The sequence below is a fragment of the Gossypium arboreum genome, chromosome 9 (assembly GCF_025698485.1).
Source record: "Gossypium arboreum isolate Shixiya-1 chromosome 9, ASM2569848v2, whole genome shotgun sequence".
In the NCBI taxonomy this organism is placed as follows: Eukaryota; Viridiplantae; Streptophyta; class Magnoliopsida; order Malvales; family Malvaceae; genus Gossypium; species Gossypium arboreum.
Genome location: NC_069078.1, coordinates 37,020,871 through 37,042,581, shown reverse-complemented (window position 1 = coordinate 37,042,581; position 21,711 = coordinate 37,020,871). Strand labels below are relative to the sequence as shown.

General features: G+C 40.2%; 1 protein-coding gene across 1 annotated transcript; it reads left to right on the top strand.

The window, feature by feature from the left end:
* Positions 1-588: 588 nt before the first annotated feature.
* Positions 589-3,348, top strand: LOC108481594 (uncharacterized). The gene is made up of 3 exons (XM_053018580.1): positions 589-961; positions 1,372-2,228; positions 2,476-3,348. Exons 1-3 carry the CDS (start codon positions 589-591, stop codon positions 3,346-3,348), a joined length of 2,103 nt encoding a protein of 700 aa, XP_052874540.1.
* The last annotated feature ends 18,363 nt before the right edge of the window (positions 3,349-21,711 follow it).

Sequence of the window (21,711 nt, the reverse complement as noted above, 5' to 3'; positions counted from 1 at the left end):
TTATTTCGATTAGTTTGTTATTGTTGCTATAAAAACAAAAATCTACGCAGCCGAAGAAAAAAAAATTGTGTACAAAAGTGTTTTTATTGTATTTAGCTTGTCGATATAGTACAACAAAAAAAAGTTATACAAGTTAAAAAAAATCAAAAATAAAATCAAAAATAAAAAAATCGAAAAAAAAGTGATTTATGCAAATCAATTGTTATTTGATCGTCAAGCTTTGATCTGATATAGTTCCTGACCCTTCTTCTATTCTACTCTCCCTAATTCGCCACATTTTTTCTTACCTAATTCCCTATTCTTTCAGCCTACCCTATATCGAATACATCAATTACTTGCTATCCCTTTTGAACCGACCACCTAGACCAAGGACCGAGCCTTAACGAATCTGCTTACGAAATTACGAGAAAAGTCAAGAGAGGTAAAAGGCAAGAGAGCGTGAGCGCATTCGAGGGGAGGTAAAAGCCGAACTAAGAGTGTAAACACGAGTGTGAGTGTCATCAAGCTTCTTTCTTTCTAAACGGATTGAGAGGATTTGTTTGTGAGGCTATCTTAAACGAATAAATGTCCCAAAATAGTGGACAAAACATGGAAGAACAACAAGGGCGACAACCGGTCAGAAACGTTCCAGATTTGCAAATGCAAGCCCTTTTGCATGAGATGGAACGATTACTTGATCGAAGGCTTAATCCTCTTGAAGATCGACTTTACCAAGTCGAGGCCCAAAGACAACGCGATGAATATCCTAAAGTTGCTAGGCAAAGACGTGAAGGGCCCGATCAACGACGAAGACAACCAAGGGTTCAAGATGATGTTGTTAATGAAAATAGTGAAGATGAAAGCGATCACGGGTTTAACATAAGCCTAGAAAGGAGACGTCCCCGAAACCATGGACAAGTAGATCGAAGGCGGGAAGATGATGACTTGAAGAATATCAAACTCTCCATTCCTCCTTTCCAAGGTAAATCTGATCCCGAGGCATACCTTGAGTGGGAGAAGAAAATCGAACTAGTGTTCGAATGTCATAACTACTCTGAAAATAAGAAAGTTAAACTCGCCGCAATTGAGTTTTCAGATTACACAATGATATGGTGGGATCAGTTGACCACTAGTCGGAGGCGTAACGGGGAGCATCCCATTTCCACTTGGACCGAAATGAAGGCGGTTATGCGACGACGATTCATTCCATCCTACTATCATCGGGAGTTGCATCAAAAACTCCAAAATCTCATCCAAGGGACGAAGAGTGTGGAAGATTATTATAAAGAAATGGAAGTGGCTATGATCCGTGCCGATATACAAGAAGATCGAGAAGCCACAATGGCTCGCTTTCTAGCGGGACTTAATCGAGAGATTGCAAATGTCGAGAAGCGCAACATTACATTGAGGTTGTGGACATGGTCCACATGGCTATCAAAGTGGAGAAGCAGTTGAAGCGAAAAGGTACCACCCGAGCCTATCCTAACACTAATCCTTCTAAATGGGGCCAAAGCACAAGCAAGGGTTTTCCAACAAATCGAACGAAGGATTCTTCAACAATATCTAAGGCGAATAAGCCTATTGCCGAGTCAAGTAAAGGTAAGGCTCCTGAAAGTTCCACCGCCCGTTCAAGGGACATAAAGTGCTTCAAGTGTCTTGGTCGTGGACATATAGCAAGTCAGTGCCCGAATAGACATACCATGGTGATAAGGGTCGACGGTGAGATTGAAACGGAAGACGAGGAAGAGAACGATGCTGAATCGAATTCTGAAGTTGAGGAGGACTTAGAACAACCCGTTGAAGGTGAGTTACTCGTCATCAAGCGAAACCTAAGTCTTCAAAGTGTGGAAGACAAACAACAACGTGAGAACATTTTTCATTCGAGATGTCAAGTGCAAGGGAAAGTGTGTAGCATCATAATCGATGGAGGGAGTTGCACAAACATGGCAAGCACCCTCATGGTGGAAAAGTTGGGGCTGTCAACCACCAAGCACCCGAATCCATACAAGCTCCAGTGGCTTAACGATGGTGGTGAACTCAAAGTGACAAAACAAGTCCTAGTGTCCTTTAGCATCGGGAAGTATTCTGATGAAGTATTATGTGATGTAGTGCCGATGCACGCGGGCCATTTGCTTCTAGGACGACCATGGCAGTTCGACCGACGGGTGATGCATGATGGTTACACTAATAGATACTCCTTCAAACATCTTGGAAAGAACGTGACACTTGCACCCCTCACTCCGAAGCAAGTGTACGAGGATCAACAAAAACTTAAACTTTCAGTGGAACAAGCGAGAGAAAAAGAAAAGAGTGCAAAAGAGAAAATTAAGGAAAAAGAGAGAGAAAAGACTAAAAATGTGAGAGAAAATGAAAAGAAACAAAAACAAGTAAAAAGAGGAGAGGAAAAAGAAAGTGGAAAAATGAGTGTGTTTGCGAGGGTTAGTGATATCCATGACGATGTTTTTGAGATGACCTATGTATGTATTTGTGTACAAGGAGGCATTGTTGAATACTAACGAGTTACCTGAAAACTTGCCTGCTTCTGTATTGTCTTTGATTCAGGAATTTGAAGACATATTTCCGGACGAAATACCAAGTGGGCTACCCCCTATCCGAGGCAATGAACATCAAATAGACTTAGTACCTGGAGCTGCACTACCCAACCGTCCTGCTTATCGGAGTAATCCCGAAGAAACGAAGGAATTGCAAAAGCAAATTACTGAACTCCTAGACAAAGGATACATCCGAGAGAGCTTAAGTCCCTGTGCGGTGCCGGTGCTGCTTGTACCCAAGAAAGATGGGTCGTGGCGGATGTGCGTGGACTGTCGCGCCATCAACAAAATCACTATCAAGTATCGACACCCGATACCCCGTCTTGACGACATGCTTGACGAATTAAGTGGAGCCCAAATTTTCACGAAAATCGATCTTAAAAGTGGCTATCATCAAATACGAATGCGAGAAGACGATGAATGGAAGACGGCTTTCAAAATGAAATTGGGTTTGTACGAATGGTTGGTAATGCCATTCGGCCTTACAAATGCTCCCAGCACTTTTATGAGATTGATGAACCATGTATTACGTGCGTTTATTGGTAAATTTTGTGTTGTATACTTTGACGATATCTTGGTCTACAGCAAAACTTTAGAGGAGCACGTACCACATTTACGAGCGGTGTTGGAAACTTTACGAAAAGAGGTATTGTATGCTAACCTCAAAAAGTGTTCATTTTGCACTGATAAAGTTGTGTTTTTAGGTTATGTCGTGAGTGCCAGCGGTTTGGAGGTGGATCAAGAAAAGTTCAAGCGATTTAAGAATGGCGCGTCCGAGCGAACATTAGCCAAGTTCAAGCTTCCATGGATTGGCTAGCTTCTACCGTCGATTTGTGCCCAACTTTAGTACCATTGCAGCACCCTTAACAAGCGTGATTAAGAAAAACTCCGCATTTCAACGGTGCGAAGATCAAGAACGTTCATTTAATTTGCTTAAAGAATGTCTTGTGAAAGCTCCTCTATTGTCCCTTCCAAATTTTACTAAAACATTTGAAATTGAGTGTGACGCTCAGGTGTAGGGATCGGGTCATGTTGACCCAAGATGGAAGACCGGTGGCGTGCTTGAGAAATTAAGTGGCGCTTCCCTCAATTATCCGATTATACGACAAAGAGATGTATGCCTGGATTCGATCACTTGAAACTTGGCATCACTATCTAAGATCAAGGAGTTCGTGATTCATTCCGATCACGAAACACTTAAGTTTATTAAAGGTCAGCATAAACTCAACAAACGACATGCAAAATGGGTCGAGTATTTAGAGTCATTTCCCTATGTCATCAAATACAAGAAAGGTAAAGAAAATGTAGTGGCTGATGCCTTGTCACGGAGATATACCTTATTGACCACTTTTGATTCTAAGTTACTTGGTTTTTATCATATGAAAGAGTTGTATGCTAATGATGAGGATTTTGGAAATATATATGCTGCTTGTGAAAATGGGTCTTTTGAGAAATTTTTCAGGTACGAAGGGTTTCTTTTTAAAGAAAATAGGTTGTGTATACCCCAAAGCTCCATTCGAGAGTTACTTGTGTTGGAGGCGCATAGTGGTGGCCTAATGGGACACTTTGGAATAAGCAAGACATTGTCGACCCTCCATGAACATTTTTACTGGCCGTGAATGCGGGGAGACGTGGAGCGGATCTGTGAACGCTACCTAATTTGTAAACGGCCTAAGTCGAAGGTCCAACCTCATGGACTTTATGATACAACCACACCTCTCGAGTTGTCGGCTGCCAATGAAGATCCTCTCGAATTGCCCGTAGGACCGATCACCCGAGCTTGAGCAAAGAGATTCAAAGATGCAACAACAACCTTAGTTGATAGAGTTTGGGGTGAAACCGTTGCTGGACTTCTTGAAAGCTCTTGGACCAGCAAGCCAAGCAAACCATGCATACTCCTTCAAGCTCAAATCAGCTCAACTTCAACTTAACTTAGCTCAACGAGCTCGTTTCAGCTCATTTCATTATTGCGTTTATTATGCTGGAATAAATCATTTAAGTTGCTGTTAGTTTTATTAGTTATTTGTTTTAATAATTAATTTGTCATAATCTGGACATGTTTTAATTATGTTCTAAATTAAGTACTTAATTAATTAGGACCAATTAAATATGTCTTAACTATTACAAAGATTAATTATGTCCAGCCTAATTTATGGTGCAAGTTTTATTTATGTTGCCGAATTTAATGTGTCTAAAAGGGATTTAATTTGCTGAATTAAATGTTGTAGGTACATTACCCCTTGGACGGCATAGGTGCATGGATGATTTAAAATTGGTGTGCTGATCTTTGGTGTTCCCTAAGTGACCATTCAGCCAAACCTTACAACTCTTCAAGAAGACGATTGGCTGCCCAAGACAAATTAAGGCTGTTCACACCCACCTGATTATTCCTTTCACACCAAGGGCTGTTCGATTTTGTTTGTTCACACATGTGTGGCTGTTCAAATCGGTTTGTTCACATTCTAAGACTATTGAAGTGCTCTAGACAGCTCCTTAATCACATGAACATTCGGCTGAATCAAGCAGTAGCATTAATTCCAAATTCAAGCATTTGGCCGAACCTATTGATGGCATTTCAGCTCCCAAACAATTCATTCAATTTTTCTATTGAATCAAGGCATCTAGAAGCTGCCCCTTACCGTTCTCCATGCACAAGAAACTTCAAGGAAGCTTCATCAAAATTCTGGAATTTTCAGAAACCATTTAGCTACCTCAAGAGCCTATTCGGCTATCCCTTGCATTCACTATAAATTGTGGCTTGTGTTACTTTGTAAAGAACTTTTTGGACTTTTGTTAATGTTATGCTGCCAAATTTGTTAGGCAAAAACTTTTCTCAAATTTCGTTCAAAGATTCGATTGGCTTCCTAGCGTTCTAGTGTGTCAGCCGTTGCTCTTTGTCGAAACCGAACTTATCACTACTCGTAGTGTGGCGTTCAAACATACCGAGGTTCCTATCTTGTTAGATAGTGGGTTGAGGTTTTTCCTTTACCAATTCCAAACCGAACTAAAAGAGCTTATAAACAACGGGTCGATACCAAATCGGTATTGGTTCTTGTTTGCACTTTTTGTTCAAGCCCATTTCTCCATTTACCTAATTGAACCAATTCCTTCATCCATACCTATTCGGACTCCAAACCCGAATTTTCAAACTCTTCTTTCCTATTCTAATCCGAACCCAAAACCAATACCCTTCTTTCCTTCATCTGACCTTTTCAATTAAACCTAACGTAACTTCTTGTTGACGATCGGGCACACTAATACGACTCGACTCTTCCGAGGCGGTTCGTATCATCTGGTATCAGAGTACTTAAAACGAGAAGCTTAGACGTTTGAAGCGGAGCATTCCCGAGGTAGGGTCAGAAAAAAAGAAAAAAAAAAGAGTATAGAAAAAAAAATTTTCGTATACCGAAGTTTTCTCATTTTGATTGGTTTGTTGCTGTTATTATAAAAACAAATTCACGCAGCCAGAGAGAAAAAAAAATCGTGTACAAAAGTGCTTCTATTGTATTTAGTTTGCTGATATAGTACAAAAAAAAAAGTTATACAAGTTTGAAAAAAAAATTCCGAAAAAAAAATTTGAAAAAAAAAGTGATTTATGCAATTCAATTGTTAGTTGATCATCAAGCTTTGAGTTGATATAGTTTCCGATCCATCTTCTATCCTACTCTTCCTAATACGCCACACTTTTAACCCAATTCCCTATTCTTTCAGCCTACCCGAATCCGAATACATCAATCACTTGTTACCCCTTTTGAACCGACCACCTAGACCAAGGACTAAGCCTTAACGAATCTGCTTACGAAATCACGAGAAAAGGTTAAGAGAGGTAAAAGGCACGAGAGTTGTAAGTGCAATAGAGTGGAGGTAAAAGCCTAATTTCGAGTGCAAACACGAGTGTGAGAGAAACAACTTCTTTTCCTTTTCGAGAGATTGTGAGCTTTTGTGGTGAGGTTTACTTTAATATCGTTTTAATGTCACAAGAGTCAGATCGCAACGTGGAAGATCGTCCGGCAAGACAACCCATTCGCAATGTCCCCGACTTAAACATGCAAGCCTTATTACGAGAAATGGAGCGACTCCTAGATCGAAGGCTCAATCCCATCGAAGACCGTTTGTTCCAAGTTGAAGTGAATGGCCAACGTGAAAGAGCACCCGAGGGGGTTAGACCAAGACGGGAGAGACCAAATCAGAACCGGGGAAGATGAAGGGTCCAAGACGATGAAGCAAATGACCTTAGTGATCTTGAAAGCGAACAAGAGTCTAATGCTAGTGATCGACGTAGGCAACACCGACAAAGAGATCGAAGACGCGAAGATGATGATCTCAAGAACATTAAACTGACTATTCCACCGTTTCAAGGTAGATCGGATCCGGAGGCCTTTCTTGAGTGGGAAAAAAAGATAGAGTTGGTGTTCGATTGTCACAATTACTCCGAGAATAAAAAGGTGAAACTAGCATAATAGAGTTTTCGGACTACGCCATGATTTGGTGGGAACAACTAACCACTAGTCGGAGGCGTAACGGTGAACGTCCTATCTCTACATGGACCGAAATGAAGGCGGTGATGAGGCGACGATTTATCCTGCGACTACCACCGGAGTTGCACCAAAACTCAAAATCTCACACAAGGGTCCAAATGTGTTGAGGATTACTACAAAGAGATGGAAATCGTGATGATTCGAGTGGATGTCCAAGAAGATCCCAAGCAACGATGGCGAGATTCCTGGCTGGTCTAAATCGAGATATAACAAACGTAGTGGAATTACAACACTACATTGAAGTGGTTGATATGGTCCATATGGCCATCAAGGTGGAAAGACAACTCAAGAGAAAAGGCCCAAGTCGAGGGTTTCCCACTTCCAACCCTTCAAGGTGGAGCCAAGGATCAAGCAAAGGACCTGCCAATCCTCGAGGGAAGGAGACCACGGTACCTCCAAAAACCAACAAGCCCATCGCCGAAATGAACAAAGGCAAAGCACCCGAATCGTCATACAATCGAAATCGAGAAATTAAGTGTTTTAAGTGTCTCGGAAGAGGCCACATAGCAAGCCAATGCCCAAATCGAAGGACCATGGTATTGCGAGCCGATGGAGAGATCGAAACGGAGGATAAGGAGGAGAAAGAATCTGAATCAGCTTCTGAAGTCGAGGAGGACGTGGAACAACCCATGGAAGGAGAACTACTTGTTGTAAAACGAAGTCTAAGTCTCCAAGGCGCGGAGAATGATCTCCAACAAGAGAATATCTTCCACACTCGGTGCCAAGTCGGAGGCAAAGTCTCAGAGCGTCATTATCGACGGAGGCAGCTGTACCAATGTAGCAAGTACCATGATGGTTGAAAGACTTGGTTTACCTACTACCAAGCATCCGAGCCCCTACAAACTACAATGGCTCAATGACGGAGGAGAGCTTAAGGTAACAAAGCAAGTACTTGTCTCTTTCAACATCGGCAAGTATTCGGATGAAGTTCTTTGTGACGTCGTACCGATGCATGCGGGGCATTTGCTACTTGGCCGACCGTGGCAGTTTGATAGACGAGTTCAACACGACGGGTATGCCAACCGGTATACATTCAAATTCATGGGAAAGAATGTGACGTTGGCGCCATTGACTCCCAAACAAGTGTATGAAGACCAAATCAAGCTAAAAGCTTCTATTGAGCAAATGAGAGAAAAAGAAAAAGAAAGTTGTAAAAAAATAAAAGAAGAGAAAAATAAGAAAAAGAAAACAAAAGAGAGTGACAAGAAAAATATCCAAGAAAAAGAAGAAAAAGAAAAGAAAATCGAGAAAATGAGTGTTTTTGCAAGAGTTAGTGATGTGAGGAAGGCTTTGGTGATGAATCGAACTGTTCTTGTACTTTTGTACAAGGAAGCATTAATTTCTACTAACGATTTACCCGATACCCTACCCCCTCCTATTTTGTCTTTGTTGCAGGATTTCCAAGACGTTTTTTCGGAAGAAACCCCGAATAGTCTTCCACCACTTCGTGGAATCGAGCATCAAATTGATTTCATGCCGGGAGCGGTTATTCCAAATCGACTTGCTTACCGAGCCAATCCGGAGGAGACCAAGGAGTTGCAAAGACAAGTCAATGAGCTAATGGAAAAAGGCTACATTCGCGAGAGCCTAAGTCCCTGTGCTGTTCCCGTATTATTGGTACGAAAAAAGACGGAACATGGCGCATGTGCGTGGATTGCCGAGCCGTTAACAAGATAACAATCAAATACCGTCATCCCATTCCTCGCTTAGATGACATGTTAGATGAGCTTAGTGGGGCCAAAGTGTTCTCAAAAATCGATTTGAAGAGTGGCTACCACCAAATTCGGATGCGAGAAGGAGACGAATGGAAAATAGCATTCAAGACCAAGCACGGACTATACGAATGGCTGGTTATGCCTTTTGGTCTTACCAATGCTCCAAGTACGTTCATGAGACTAATGAACCATGTCTTAAGGCCTTTCATCGGTAAGTTTTGTGTGGTATATTTCGACGATATATTGATTTGACAAATCTATGGAAGAACATGTAAGTCATCTCAAATCTGTTTTAGAAGTTTTGCGAAAAGAGACCTTATATGCTAATTTAAAGAAATGTTCTTTTTGTTCTAACAAAACTGTTTTTCTAGGATTTGTAGTTAGTGCGGATGGTCTTGAGGTAGACCAAGAGAAGATTAAGGCCATACGAGATTGGCCAAGGCCTACGAGCGTTACGCAAGTTCGAAGTTTCCATGGCCTAGCAAGTTTCTACCGACGATTCGTTTCGAATTTTAGCACAATTGCTGCTCCACTTACAAGTGTTATTAAGAAAAATTCTTCTTTTATTTGGAACGATGAACAAGAGAAATCATTTATAAAAATCAAAGATTGTCTCACTAACGCTCCTTTGCTTGCCCTTCCAGATTTCTCGAAGACTTTTGAGATCGAGTGCGATGCTTCGGGCATTGGAATCGGGGCCGTGTTGACACAAGACGGACGTCCTGTGGCTTACTGTAGTGAAAAACTCAATGGAGCCGTACTCAACTATCCGGTGTATGATAAAGAGATGTACACGCTCATACGAGCCCTTGAGACATGGCAACATTACTTGTGGCCTAAGGAATTCGTTATTCATTCCGATCATGAAGCCTTGAAGCACATCAAAGGCCAACATAAGTTGAACCGACGCCACGCGAAGTGGGTTGAATACCTTGAGTCGTTTCCGTATGTCATCAAATATAAGAAAGGTAAAGATAATATTGTGGCTGATGCGCTTTCAAGAAGGTATACTCTGTTATCATATTTGGATTCTAAGATTCTTGGTTTTACATTATTAAAAGATTCCTATGTAAACGATTCCGATTTTGGAGAGATATTTGTTTTTAAGAGAAAGGTCCTTTTGAAAATTTTTATAGGTACGAGGGCTATCTTTTCCGAGAAGGTAAACTATGCATTCCTTGTGGATCTGTTCGAGACCTATTAGTGCATGAGGCGCATAGTGGCGGGCTTATGGGACACTTCGGAGTCAATAAGACACTAGCCACTCTCCATGAACATTTTTATTGGCCGCGGATGCGAAAAGATGTGGAGCGAGTTTGCGAAAGGTGTATAGCCTGCAAAAAGGCTAAATCAAAGGTTCAACCCCATGGCTTGTACACACCATTGCCCATTCCTGAAGCACCGTGGATTGACATCTCCATGGATTTTGTTCTCGGACTTCCGCGCACAAAAATGAGGAAGGATTCTATTTTTGTTGTTGTTGATAGATTTTCAAAATGTCTCATTTTATTGCTCGTACTAAGACCGACGATGCTGTTCATGTTGCGAACTTGTTTTTAGGGATATTGTTAGACTACATGGCATTCCTCGACGATCGTGTCGGACCGAGATGCAAAATTTTAAGTCACTTTTGGAGGTCTTTGTGGGGTAAATTAGGGACCAAACTTACATTTTCGACCACTGCTACCCCAAACCGATGGCCAAACGGAAGTTGTCAATAGAGTTCTATCTACTTTACTTGCCATCGTTCGAAAGAATTTGAAGACGTGGGAGGACTGTCTACCCCATATTGAGTTTGCGTATAATCGTTCTATCCATTCTGCGACTAAATTCTCCCCATTTGAAATTGTTTACGGTTTTAATCCCTTGACTCCTTTAGATCTATTGCCTTTACCTACTGATCGGTTTGTCCATGTAGATGCGAAGAAAAAGGCAGATTTTGTCAAGGATTTACACAGCAAGGTGCGGGCCAATATCGAGGCTAGGACTGAGTCCTATGTGCGTAATGCTGAACAAAGGCCGAAAGCGAGTAGTTTTGAACCCGGAGATTGGGTGTGGGTTCATATGCGAAAAGAAAGGTTTCGCTCGTGAAAGTCGAAGTTATTGCCGAGAGGAGATGGGCGTTTCAAGTTTTGGAACGAATAAATGATAATTCTTATAAACTTGATCTCCGTGTGAGTACAATGTAAGTGCTACCTTTAATGTAGCTGATCTCTCTTTCTATGATATAGGTGACGATTTGGGGGCAAATCGCTTCGAAGAGAGGGGGAATGATACAACCACACCTCCCGAGTTGTCAGGTGCCAATGAAGATCCTCTCGAATTGCCCGTAGGACCGATCACCCGAGCTCGAGCAAAGAGATTCAAAGATGCAACAACAACCTTAGTTGATAGAGTTTGGGGTGAAACCGTTCTTGGACTTCTTGAAAGCTCTTGGACCAGCAAGCCAAGCAAACCATGCATACTCCTTCAAGCTCAAATCAGCTCAACTTCAACTTAACTTAGCTCAACGAGCTCGTTTCACTCATTTCATTATTGCGTTTATTATCTGGAATAAATCATTTAAGTTGCTGTTAGTTTTATTAGTTATTTGTTTTAATAATTAATTTGTCATAATCTGGACATGTTTTAATTATGTTCTAAATTAAGTACTTAATTAATTAGGACCAATTAAATATGTCTTAACTATTACAAAGATTAATTATGTCCAGCCTAATTTATGGTGCAAGTTTTATTTATGTTGCCGAATTTAATGTGTCTAAAAGGGATTTAATTTGCTGAATTAAATGTTGTAGGTACATTACCCCTTGGACGGCATAGGTGCATGGATGATTTAAAATTGGTGTGCTGATCTTTGGTGTTCCCTAAGTGACCATTCAGCCAAACCTTACAACTCTTCAAGAAGACTGATTGGCTGCCCAAGACAAATTAAGGCTGTTCACACCCACCTGATTATTCCTTTCACACCAAGGGCTGTTCGGTTTTGTTTGTTCACACATGTGTGGCTGTTCAAATCGGTTTGTTCACATTCTAAGACTATTGAAGTGCTCTAGACAGCTCCTTAATCACATGAACATTCGGCTGAATCAAGCAGTAGCATTAATTCCAAATTCAAGCATTTGGCCGAACCTATTGATGGCATTTCAGCTCCCAAACAATTCATTCAATTTTTCTATTGAATCAAGGCATCTAGAAGCTGCCCCTTACCGTTCTCCATGCACAAGAAACTTCAAGGAAGCTTCATCAAAAATTCTGGAATTTTCAGAAACCATTTAGCTACCTCAAGAGCCTATTCGGCTATCCCTTGCATTCACTATAAATTGTGGCTTGTGTTACTTTGTAAAGAACTTTTTGGACTTTTGTTAATGTTATGCTGCCAAATTTGTTAGGCAAAAACTTTTCTCAAATTTCGTTCAAAGATTCGATTGGCTTCCTAGCGTTCTAGTGTGTCAGCCGTTGCTCTTTGTCGAAACCGAACTTATCACTACTCGTAGTGTGGCGTTCAAACATACCGAGGTTCCTATCTTGTTAGATAGTGGGTCGAGGTTTTTCCTTTACCAATTCCAAACCGAACTAAAAGAGCTTATAAACAATGGGTCGATACCAAATCGGTATTGGTTCTTGTTTGCACTTTTTGTTCAAGCCCATTTCTCCATTTACCTAATTGAACCAATTCCTTCATCCATACCTATTCGGACTCCAAACCCGAATTTTCAAACTCTTCTTTCCTATTCTAATCCGAACCCAAAACCAATACCCTTCTTTCCTTCATCTGACCTTTTCAATTAAACCTAACGTAACTTCTTGTTGACGATCGGGCACACTAATACGACTCGACTCTTCCGAGGCGGTTCGTATCATCTGGTATCAGAGCTACTTAAAACGAGAAGCTTAGACGTTTGAAGCGGAGCATTCCCGAGGTAGGGTCGGAAAAAAATATATATATATATAGAAAAAAAATTTTCGTATACCGAAGTTTTCTCATTTTGATTGGTTTGTTGCTGTTATTATAAAAACAAAAATTCACGCAGCCAGAGAGAAAAAAAAAATCGTGTACAAAAGTGCTTCTATTGTATTTAGTTTGCTGATATAGTACAAAAAAAAAAGTTATACAAGTTTGAAAAAAAAATTCCGAAAAAAAAATTTGAAAAAAAAAGTGATTTATGCAATTCAATTGTTAGTTGATCATCAAGCTTTGAGTTGATATAGTTTCCGATCCATCTTCTATCCTACTCTTCCTAATACGCCACACTTTTAACCCAATTCCCTATTCTTTCAGCCTACCCGAATCCGAATACATCAATCACTTGTTACCCCTTTTGAACCGACCACCTAGACCAAGGACTAAGCCTTAACGAATCTGCTTACGAAATCACGAGAAAAGGTTAAGAGAGGTAAAAGGCACGAGAGTTGTAAGTGCAATAGAGTGGAGGTAAAAGCCTAATTTCGAGTGCAAACACGAGTGTGAGAGAAACAACTTCTTTTCCTTTTCGAGAGATTGTGAGCTTTTGTGGTGAGGTTTACTTTAATATCGTTTTAATGTCACAAGAGTCAGATCGCAATGTGGAAGATCGTCCGGCAAGACAACCCATTCGCAATGTCCCCGACTTAAACATGCAAGCCTTATTACGAGAAATGGAGCGACTCCTAGATCGAAGGCTCAATCCCATCGAAGACCGTTTGTTCCAAGTTGAAGTGAATGGCCAACGTGAAAGAGCACCCGAGGGGGTTAGACAAAGACGGGAGAGACCAAATCAGAACCGGGGAAGATGAAGGGTCCAAGACGATGAAGCAAATGACCTTAGTGATCTTGAAAGTGAACAAGAGTCTAATGCTAGTGATCGACGTAGGCAACACTGACAACGAGATCGAAGACGCGAAGATGATGATCTCAAGAACATTAAACTGACTATTCCACCATTTCAAGGTAGATCGGATCCGGAGGCCTTTCTTGAGTGGGAAAAAAAGATAGAGTTGGTGTTCGATTGTCACAATTACTCCGAGAATAAAAAGGTGAAACTAGCCGCAATAGAGTTTTCGGACTACGCCATCATTTGGTGGGAACAACTAACCACTAGTCGGAGGCGTAACGGTGAACGTCCTATCTCTACATGGACCGAAATGAAGGCGGTGATGAGGCGACGATTTATCCCTACGTACTACCACCGGGAGTTGCACCAAAAACTCCAAAATCTCACACAAGGGTCCAAATGTGTTGAGGATTACTACAAAGAGATGGAAATCGTGATGATTCGAGCGGATGTCCAAGAAGATCCCGAAGCAACGATGGCGAGATTCCTGGCTGGTCTAAATCGAGATATAACAAACGTAGTGGAATTACAACACTACATTGAAGTGGTTGATATGGTCCATATGGCCATCAAGGTGGAAAGACAACTCAAGAGAAAAGGCCCAAGTCGAGGGTTTCCCACTTCCAACCCTTCAAGGTGGAGCCAAGGATCAACCAAAAGACCTGCCAATCCTCGAGGGAAGGAGACCACGGTACCTCCAAAAACCAACAAGCCCATCGCCGAAATGAACAAAGGCAAAGCACCCGAATCGTCATACAATCGAAATCGAGAAATTAAGTGTTTTAAGTGTCTCGGAAGAGGCCACATAGCAAGCCAATGCCCAAATCGAAGGACCATGGTATTGCGAGCCGATGGAGAGATCGAAACGGAGGATAAGGAGGAGAAAGAATCTGAATTAGCTTCTGAAGTCGAGGAGGACGTGGAACAACCCATGGAAGGAGAACTACTTGTTGTAAAACGAAGTCTAAGTCTCCAAGGCGCGGAGAATGATCTCCAACAAGAGAATATCTTCCACACTCGGTGCCAAGTCGGAGGCAAAGTCTGTAGCGTCATTATCGACGGAGGCAGCTGTACCAATGTAGCAAGTACCATGATGGTTGAAAGACTTGGTTTACCTACTACCAAGCATCCGAGCCCCTACAAACTACAATGGCTCAATGATGGAGGAGAGCTTAAGGTAACAAAGCAAGTACTTGTCTCTTTCAACATCGGCAAGTATTCGGATGAAGTTCTTTGTGACGTCAGATCGATGCATGCGGGCATTTGCTACTTGGCCGACCGTGGCAGTTTGATAGACGAGTTCAACACGACGGGTATGCCAACCGGTATACATTCAAATTCATGGGAAAGAATGTGACGTTGGCGCCATTGACTCCCAAACAAGTGTATGAAGACCAAATCAAGCTAAAAGCTTCTATTGAGCAAATGAGAGAAAAAGAAAAAGAAAGTTGTAAAAAAATAAAAGAAGAGAAAAATAAGAAAAAGAAAACAAAAGAGAGTGACAAGAAAAATATCCAAGAAAAAGAAGAAAAAGAAAAGAAAATCGAGAAAATGAGTGTTTTTGCAAGAGTTAGTGATGTGAGGAAGGCTTTGGTGATGAATCGAACTGTTCTTGTACTTTTGTACAAGGAAGCATTAATTTCTACTAACGATTTACCCGATACCCTACCCCCTCCTATTTTGTCTTTGTTGCAGGATTTCCAAGACGTTTTTTCGGAAGAAACCCCGAATGGTCTTCCACCACTTCGTGGAATCGAGCATCAAATTGATTTCATGCCGGGAGCGGTTATTCCAAATCGACCTGCTTACCGAGCCAATCCGGAGGAGACCAAGGAGTTGCAAAGACAAGTCAATGAGCTAATGGAAAAAGGCTACATTCGCGAGAGCCTAAGTCCCTGTGCTGTTCCCGTATTATTGGTACCGAAAAAAGACGGAACATGGCGCATGTGCGTGGATTGCCGAGCCGTTAACAAGATAACAATCAAATACCGTCATCCCATTCCTCGCTTAGATGACATGTTAGATGAGCTTAGTGGGGCCAAAGTGCTCTCAAAAATCGATTTGAAGAGTGGCTACCACCAAATTCGGATGCGACAAGGAGACGAATGGAAAATAACATTCAAGACCAAGCACGGACTATACGACTGGCTGGTTATGCCTTTTGGTCTTACCAATGCTCCAAGTACGTTCATGAGACTAATGAACCATGTCTTAAGGCCTTTCATCGGTAAGTTTTGTGTGGTATATTTCGACGATATATTGATTTACAGAAATCTATGGAAGAACATGTAAGTCATCTCAAATCTGTTTTAGAAGTTTTGCGAAAAGAGACCTTATATGCTAATTTAAAGAAATGTTCTTTTGTTCTAACAAAACTGTTTTTCTAGGATTTGTAGTTAGTGCGGATGGTCTTGAGGTAGACCAAGAGAAGATTAAGGCCATACGAGATTGGCCAAGGCCTACGAGCTGCACGCAAGTTCAAGTTTCCATGGCCTAGCAAGTTTCTACCGACGATTCGTTTGAATTTTAGCACAATTCTTGCTCCACTTACAAGTGTTATTAAGAAAAATTCTTCTTTTATTTGGAGCGATGAACAAGAGAAATCATTTCTAAAAATCAAAGATTGTCTCACTAACGCTCCTTTGCTTGCCCTTCCAGATTTCTCAAGACTTTTGAGATCGAGTGCGATGCTTGGGCATTGGAATCGGGCCGTGTTGACACAAGACGGACGTCCTGTGGCTTCTTGTAGTGAAAAACTCAATGGAGCCGTACTCAACTATCCGGTGTATGATAAAGAGATGTACGCGCTCATACGAGCCCTTGAGACATGGCAACATTACTTGTGGCCTAAGGAATTCGTTATTCATTCCGATCATGAAGCCTTGAAGCACATCAAAGGCCAACATAAGTTGAACCGAGCGCCACGAAGTGGGTTGAATACCTTGAGTCGTTTCAGTATGTCATCAAATATAAGAAAGGTAAAGATAATATTGTGGCTGATGCGCTTTCAAGAAGGTATACTCTGTTATCATATTTGGATTCTAAGATTCTTGGTTTTACATTATTAAAAGATTCCTATGTAAACGATTCGATTTTGGAGAGATATTTGTTTTTTAAGTAGAAAGGTCCTTTTGAAAATTTTTATAGGTACGAGGGCTATCTTTTCCGAGAAGGTAAACTATGCATTCCTTGTGGATCTGTTCGAGACCTATTAGTGCATGAGGCACATAGTGGCGGGCTTATGGGACACTTCGGAGTCAATAAGACACTAGCCACTCTCCATGAACATTTTATTGGCAGCGGATGCTAAAAGATGTGGAGCGAGTTTGCGAAAGGTGTATAGCCTGCAAAAAGGCTAAATCAAAGGTTCAACCCCATGGCTTGTACACACCATTGCCCATTCCTGAAGCACCGTGGATTGACATCTCCATGGATTTTGTTCTCGGACTTTCGCGCACAAAAATGAGGAAGGATTCTATTTTTGTTGTTGTTGATAGATTTTCAAAAATGTCTCATTTTATTGCCTGTACTAAGACTGACGATGCCGTTCATGTTGCGAACTTGTTTTTTAGGGATATTGTTAGACTACATGGCATTCCTCGTACGATCGTGTCGGACCGAGATGCAAAATTTTTAAGTCACTTTTGGAGGTCTTTGTGGGGTAAATTAGGGACCAAACTTCTGTTTTCGACCACCTGCTACCCCCAAACCGATGGCCAAACGGAAGTTGTCAATAGAGTTCTATCTACTTTACTTCGGGCCATCGTTCGAAAGAATTTGAAGACGTGGGAGGACTGTCTACCCCATATTGAGTTTGCGTATAATCGTTCTGTCCATTCTGCGACTAAATTCTCCCCATTTGAAATTGTTTACGGTTTTAATCCCTTGACTCCTTTAGATCTATTGCCTTTACCTACTGATCAGTTTGTCCATGTAGATGCGAAGAAAAAGGCAGATTTTGTCAAGGATTTACACAGCAAGGTGCGGGCCAATATCGAGGCTAGGACTGAGTCCTATGTGCGTAATCTTGAACAAAGGCGAAAAGCAGTAGTTTTGAACCGGAGATTGGGTGTGGGTTCATATGCGAAAAGAAAGGTTTCGGCTTAGCGAAAGTCGAAGTTAGAATCAAAGTGCTAGTTTTAATGTCTCGACTTGACTCCTTTCGGTGTAGATACTGACTTGAGGACAAGTCATTTTCAAGAGGGGAGGATGATACGATCACGGCTTCCCATAAGCCAAGTCAAGCCGAGATCCAGATGGAGCTACCTCAGGGCGATCCGAAGGGCTCGTGCAAAACAATTGGACCGAAAATAAGGAAACAACAAAAGCTAATATCGAACCCGGCAAAGGTAAAATGGAAATAGTTAATTCAGGGTCACTTGAAATCCCAAAAATTGGGTGTTTGTTAACTTTGAAATCTCAAAATGATTAAACTATCGATCATGGAATTTACGTTGAAAATTTGCACGAATAATTGGTTCAAAAACTCTTAGGGCAATCCATCAATAACTTCAGTAAATTTATGGAACTCAAATTATTGAATGTAATTGGTTTAGGTTGTATTACGTAGTCAAAATTATAGAAGAACTTAACCGCCATTATTGGTGGAATTTATAAATTTGTTGCAACAAAGTAGTTTGCACACTTAAAATGACTCAAGTTTGGGTTGATCAAAAGTTCGTAATAGTCTGTTTAAATTATTCTTAAGTTCTAAATTTGAGTACAGAGTCAAATTAAGTAATGGGCAAACATTCAAGGGAATTAAGCCCAAAATTTCAAATGGGTATGTTTTAATTGCTTGAAATTGTCTTTGAAACTTCCAAGCCTTAGATTTTAACTTAAATAAGCAATGTCATTTTGTTGAAAGGAATGTCTTGGTAAGCCTCAAATAAAAATAAAACAAAATTGATGTTAGCGGGTTAACTTATCATTACAAGATTGGAATGGTATGCATTGAATTGAAATTAATGGTTTTAGGTTAAAAAACGAAGGCGATAGGTTGGACAGTATTAGATCGGAATAGTTCACATTAAAGAAAAGAATTGTCAAACATAGCTTGCCGAGATTGAGCTATCCATATCTAATAGCAATCAAGTAAAATTGTATATATAACCCTTGAATTTAACGCGAAATTCTGATTAAACCCTTTTTAAGATGGTTTTCATAGCAAAGAGTTTTAAATGCAAAAGATAGTTTGTGAAATTATTCTTAGCCTTTGAATTTCATTAAACTTTGAAATTTACGCTTGGGAGAACTACCGGGAAGGGTTTTACCAATTAGACCTAATCAAACTTTAGCTTTTATTACCTTAATTGCGAAAGAACTTATTTCCTTAGTCGTCCAAGTTCATTTCACTCACCAAGCTCACCTTCAGTTCAAGAACGCAATGGACATAAGGAGATTAAAAGCAAGCATGAATCTTGAAGGTGCATGGACGGTTGGGGGGCAATTAAAGAAGTGTTATAGCTTTAGTTCAGCATGTGTGGGATGATGTCAATGCTAGACCTATCGAACTAGTTAGTGGCCATTTTGGAAATCCATGCGAACTTTTCTACAAGTTCATTTCAGCTCACCAAGCTCACCTTCAGTTCAAGAACGCAATGGACATAAGGAGATTAAAAGCAAGCATGAATCTTGAAGGTGCATGGACGGTTGGGGGGCTTGAATCTCTTTTATGTACCCAAACTCAAATTTCCTCAATTTCCTCAACTTCAAAGCTTCTAATTCTGCTTTTTTCCCTTTATAACCTAGAAAAACATTGGACTGATTTTATTTTGGTTATTTAATTTTAAAGAACTTAAAAGTGAATCAGGTAAAATTTTAAGTTGATTTTAACAAATTTCTTTCTTTGAATTTTTAAACCATTCCCACCAATTTTCTTCAATTTCCAATTTAATAAAGAAAAAATACGGTTTATTTTTAAATTTATTTATCTTCAATTTTAAAATTGAGTTATATTCGACTCGATTTGTATTCCTTGTGCACGGCTGGTAACCCATTTCCTGAATTCTTAAATAAGAACCAAAAATAAACCTTCCCAATTTTACAATTTCTTTCCGATTTATTCTAAAACCAAAATTCGGGGACAAAATCACACCCAAACGTTATTTTTATTGGCTTAACAGAGTTAAAGAGTTATAAAATTCCAAAATTGTAAAAGATTAGAAAAATTTTTTCCATCAAGTTTATTTTGATTGAGTTTATTTATATCCAATTCAAACGCATAAAACAAAATCGTACAAATTTTCCCAATTAAATTCAAGCTTTTCCGAAATAAAGGAACTTTGAAAACAAAAATTCATTAAATTTTCAATTGAATGAATGGATAGAAAAGCCTTTTATTACCAGGAAACAACAACTTCATTTAAATTCCAAATTTCAAACCATTTGTAGTATTTTCCGCAAACCACCGGAACCAGCCAATTGACAACCTTAAAATTCCGAAGTTAAAGAATAGTGGGGTTTAAGTGTATCGAGTGCATGTTGACCAAGTGCATGCATGTTCGACCATAGTGCATGTATGACCATATTCAATGTCTTTAAGGTTCATGAATGTTTCCATTCATGGATAAGGGCTAAACCGGTAAAAGAAAACAAAATGGTACCTGGATTGGGTACTGTTCCGGATCTGAAAGCAATTAAACCCAATGAGGTTAACCATCATCAAAGCAACCAAGACCTCTAACCACATCCACCCCAAAACCAAAGCCTTTTCAATGGAAACCAAATTAATAAACAAATTAGATTTGGCTCAAATCGGCAACAAGGGAACAAACCACTTCCAGGGTTATTACGACAATAAGAACTAAGGGGAAAGGAGGAATTCCACTCCCGGGAGTTGCAATGGGAAATAGAAAAGGACCCAAAGGGAGGAATACTAAAAAAAATTCTGAACAGGAAATTCCAATCGGGGAATTCGTTAATTATAATTCAAGAGGAATAGAACCAAATGGAATCAATGGCCAAGGGGGAAAAAGGAAAAGAGTTTAAATAATCCCAATGAAGCGGACACCAAGAAATTTATTCCCGGGAAGACGACAAAACCAGGAAATCATAAAAGGAAAAACCCATCATTGATCAAAATTATAAGTCTAAAGCCATTAGCAGCAATCCAAATGAAACATTAAATTGAAAAGGAAATTCCACAAAAAGGAAAAACAAATAATCGAAGAGAAAACAAATTTGACCAAGACATTGAAAGGTTTTAACAGGTTGCTTAAAGCAGAAAATTCAACAGCACAACGCATCAAGTTTGGGAGGATTGCCATGACTAAAATGTAGAATACATAATTTGAGCAATAAAAAAGTTGATAGGAAAATTATTCCAAACGAACTTTGGGGAGCTTTTCGAAGGAGACAAGATGTTTTTGCAAGAAGTCAAAGGCTTGGAGTGGAATTTTGTCGGTTCCACCAATTGCCAATTCACTTCATTCCAGAAATACTATGGGCCCAACTCCAAGATTAGAAGCCAATCCCAAAGCTAAGAAAGTCATGAGCTTGAAGGAAATGGAAAGTAAACAAAGGGAAATAAGCAAAGAAGGAAAAATGACCAAGTAATCCGGAAGAGAAAGAAAAAGTGAGAATGGTTAAAGTTAGTCGAGGAAAAGGTAAATCAACTGCTTTATTTGTAACAAGGAGATAATCTAAGTTAGAAATTTTTTTCTTAAAATTCCAGATTTTTCGAGCTGAAGTAGACGGAAATTCCACTTTATTGAAGCAAAATAGAAGTTGGTGTGCTATCTCTTCATTCTCCAAGGTGACCATTCGGCCAAAGGGCACTCACACACATGCATGAAGATAGCTTGGCCAATTAGCTTCCCCATGACTCTCCTTAATTCGTTCACACCTATGTTCACATGGCAAGACCATTCAGTTCACCTTGTTCACACTAGAAGACTTTTCAACATTCGGTTTCACACACATGATGGCCTTTGGAGTGTCCACAATTAATTCATACTTTTTGGCCAAACATTGCTTCATTTAACAAGGTTGGCCGAATCTACAAGTGACCATTGGATATCATGCATTCACTTTGAGTTTTCTTAAGCATGAAGATGCATTCATCCACCATTCCCAAAACTGAATCTGGTTATGCATATTAAGAGTTATTTTCTAG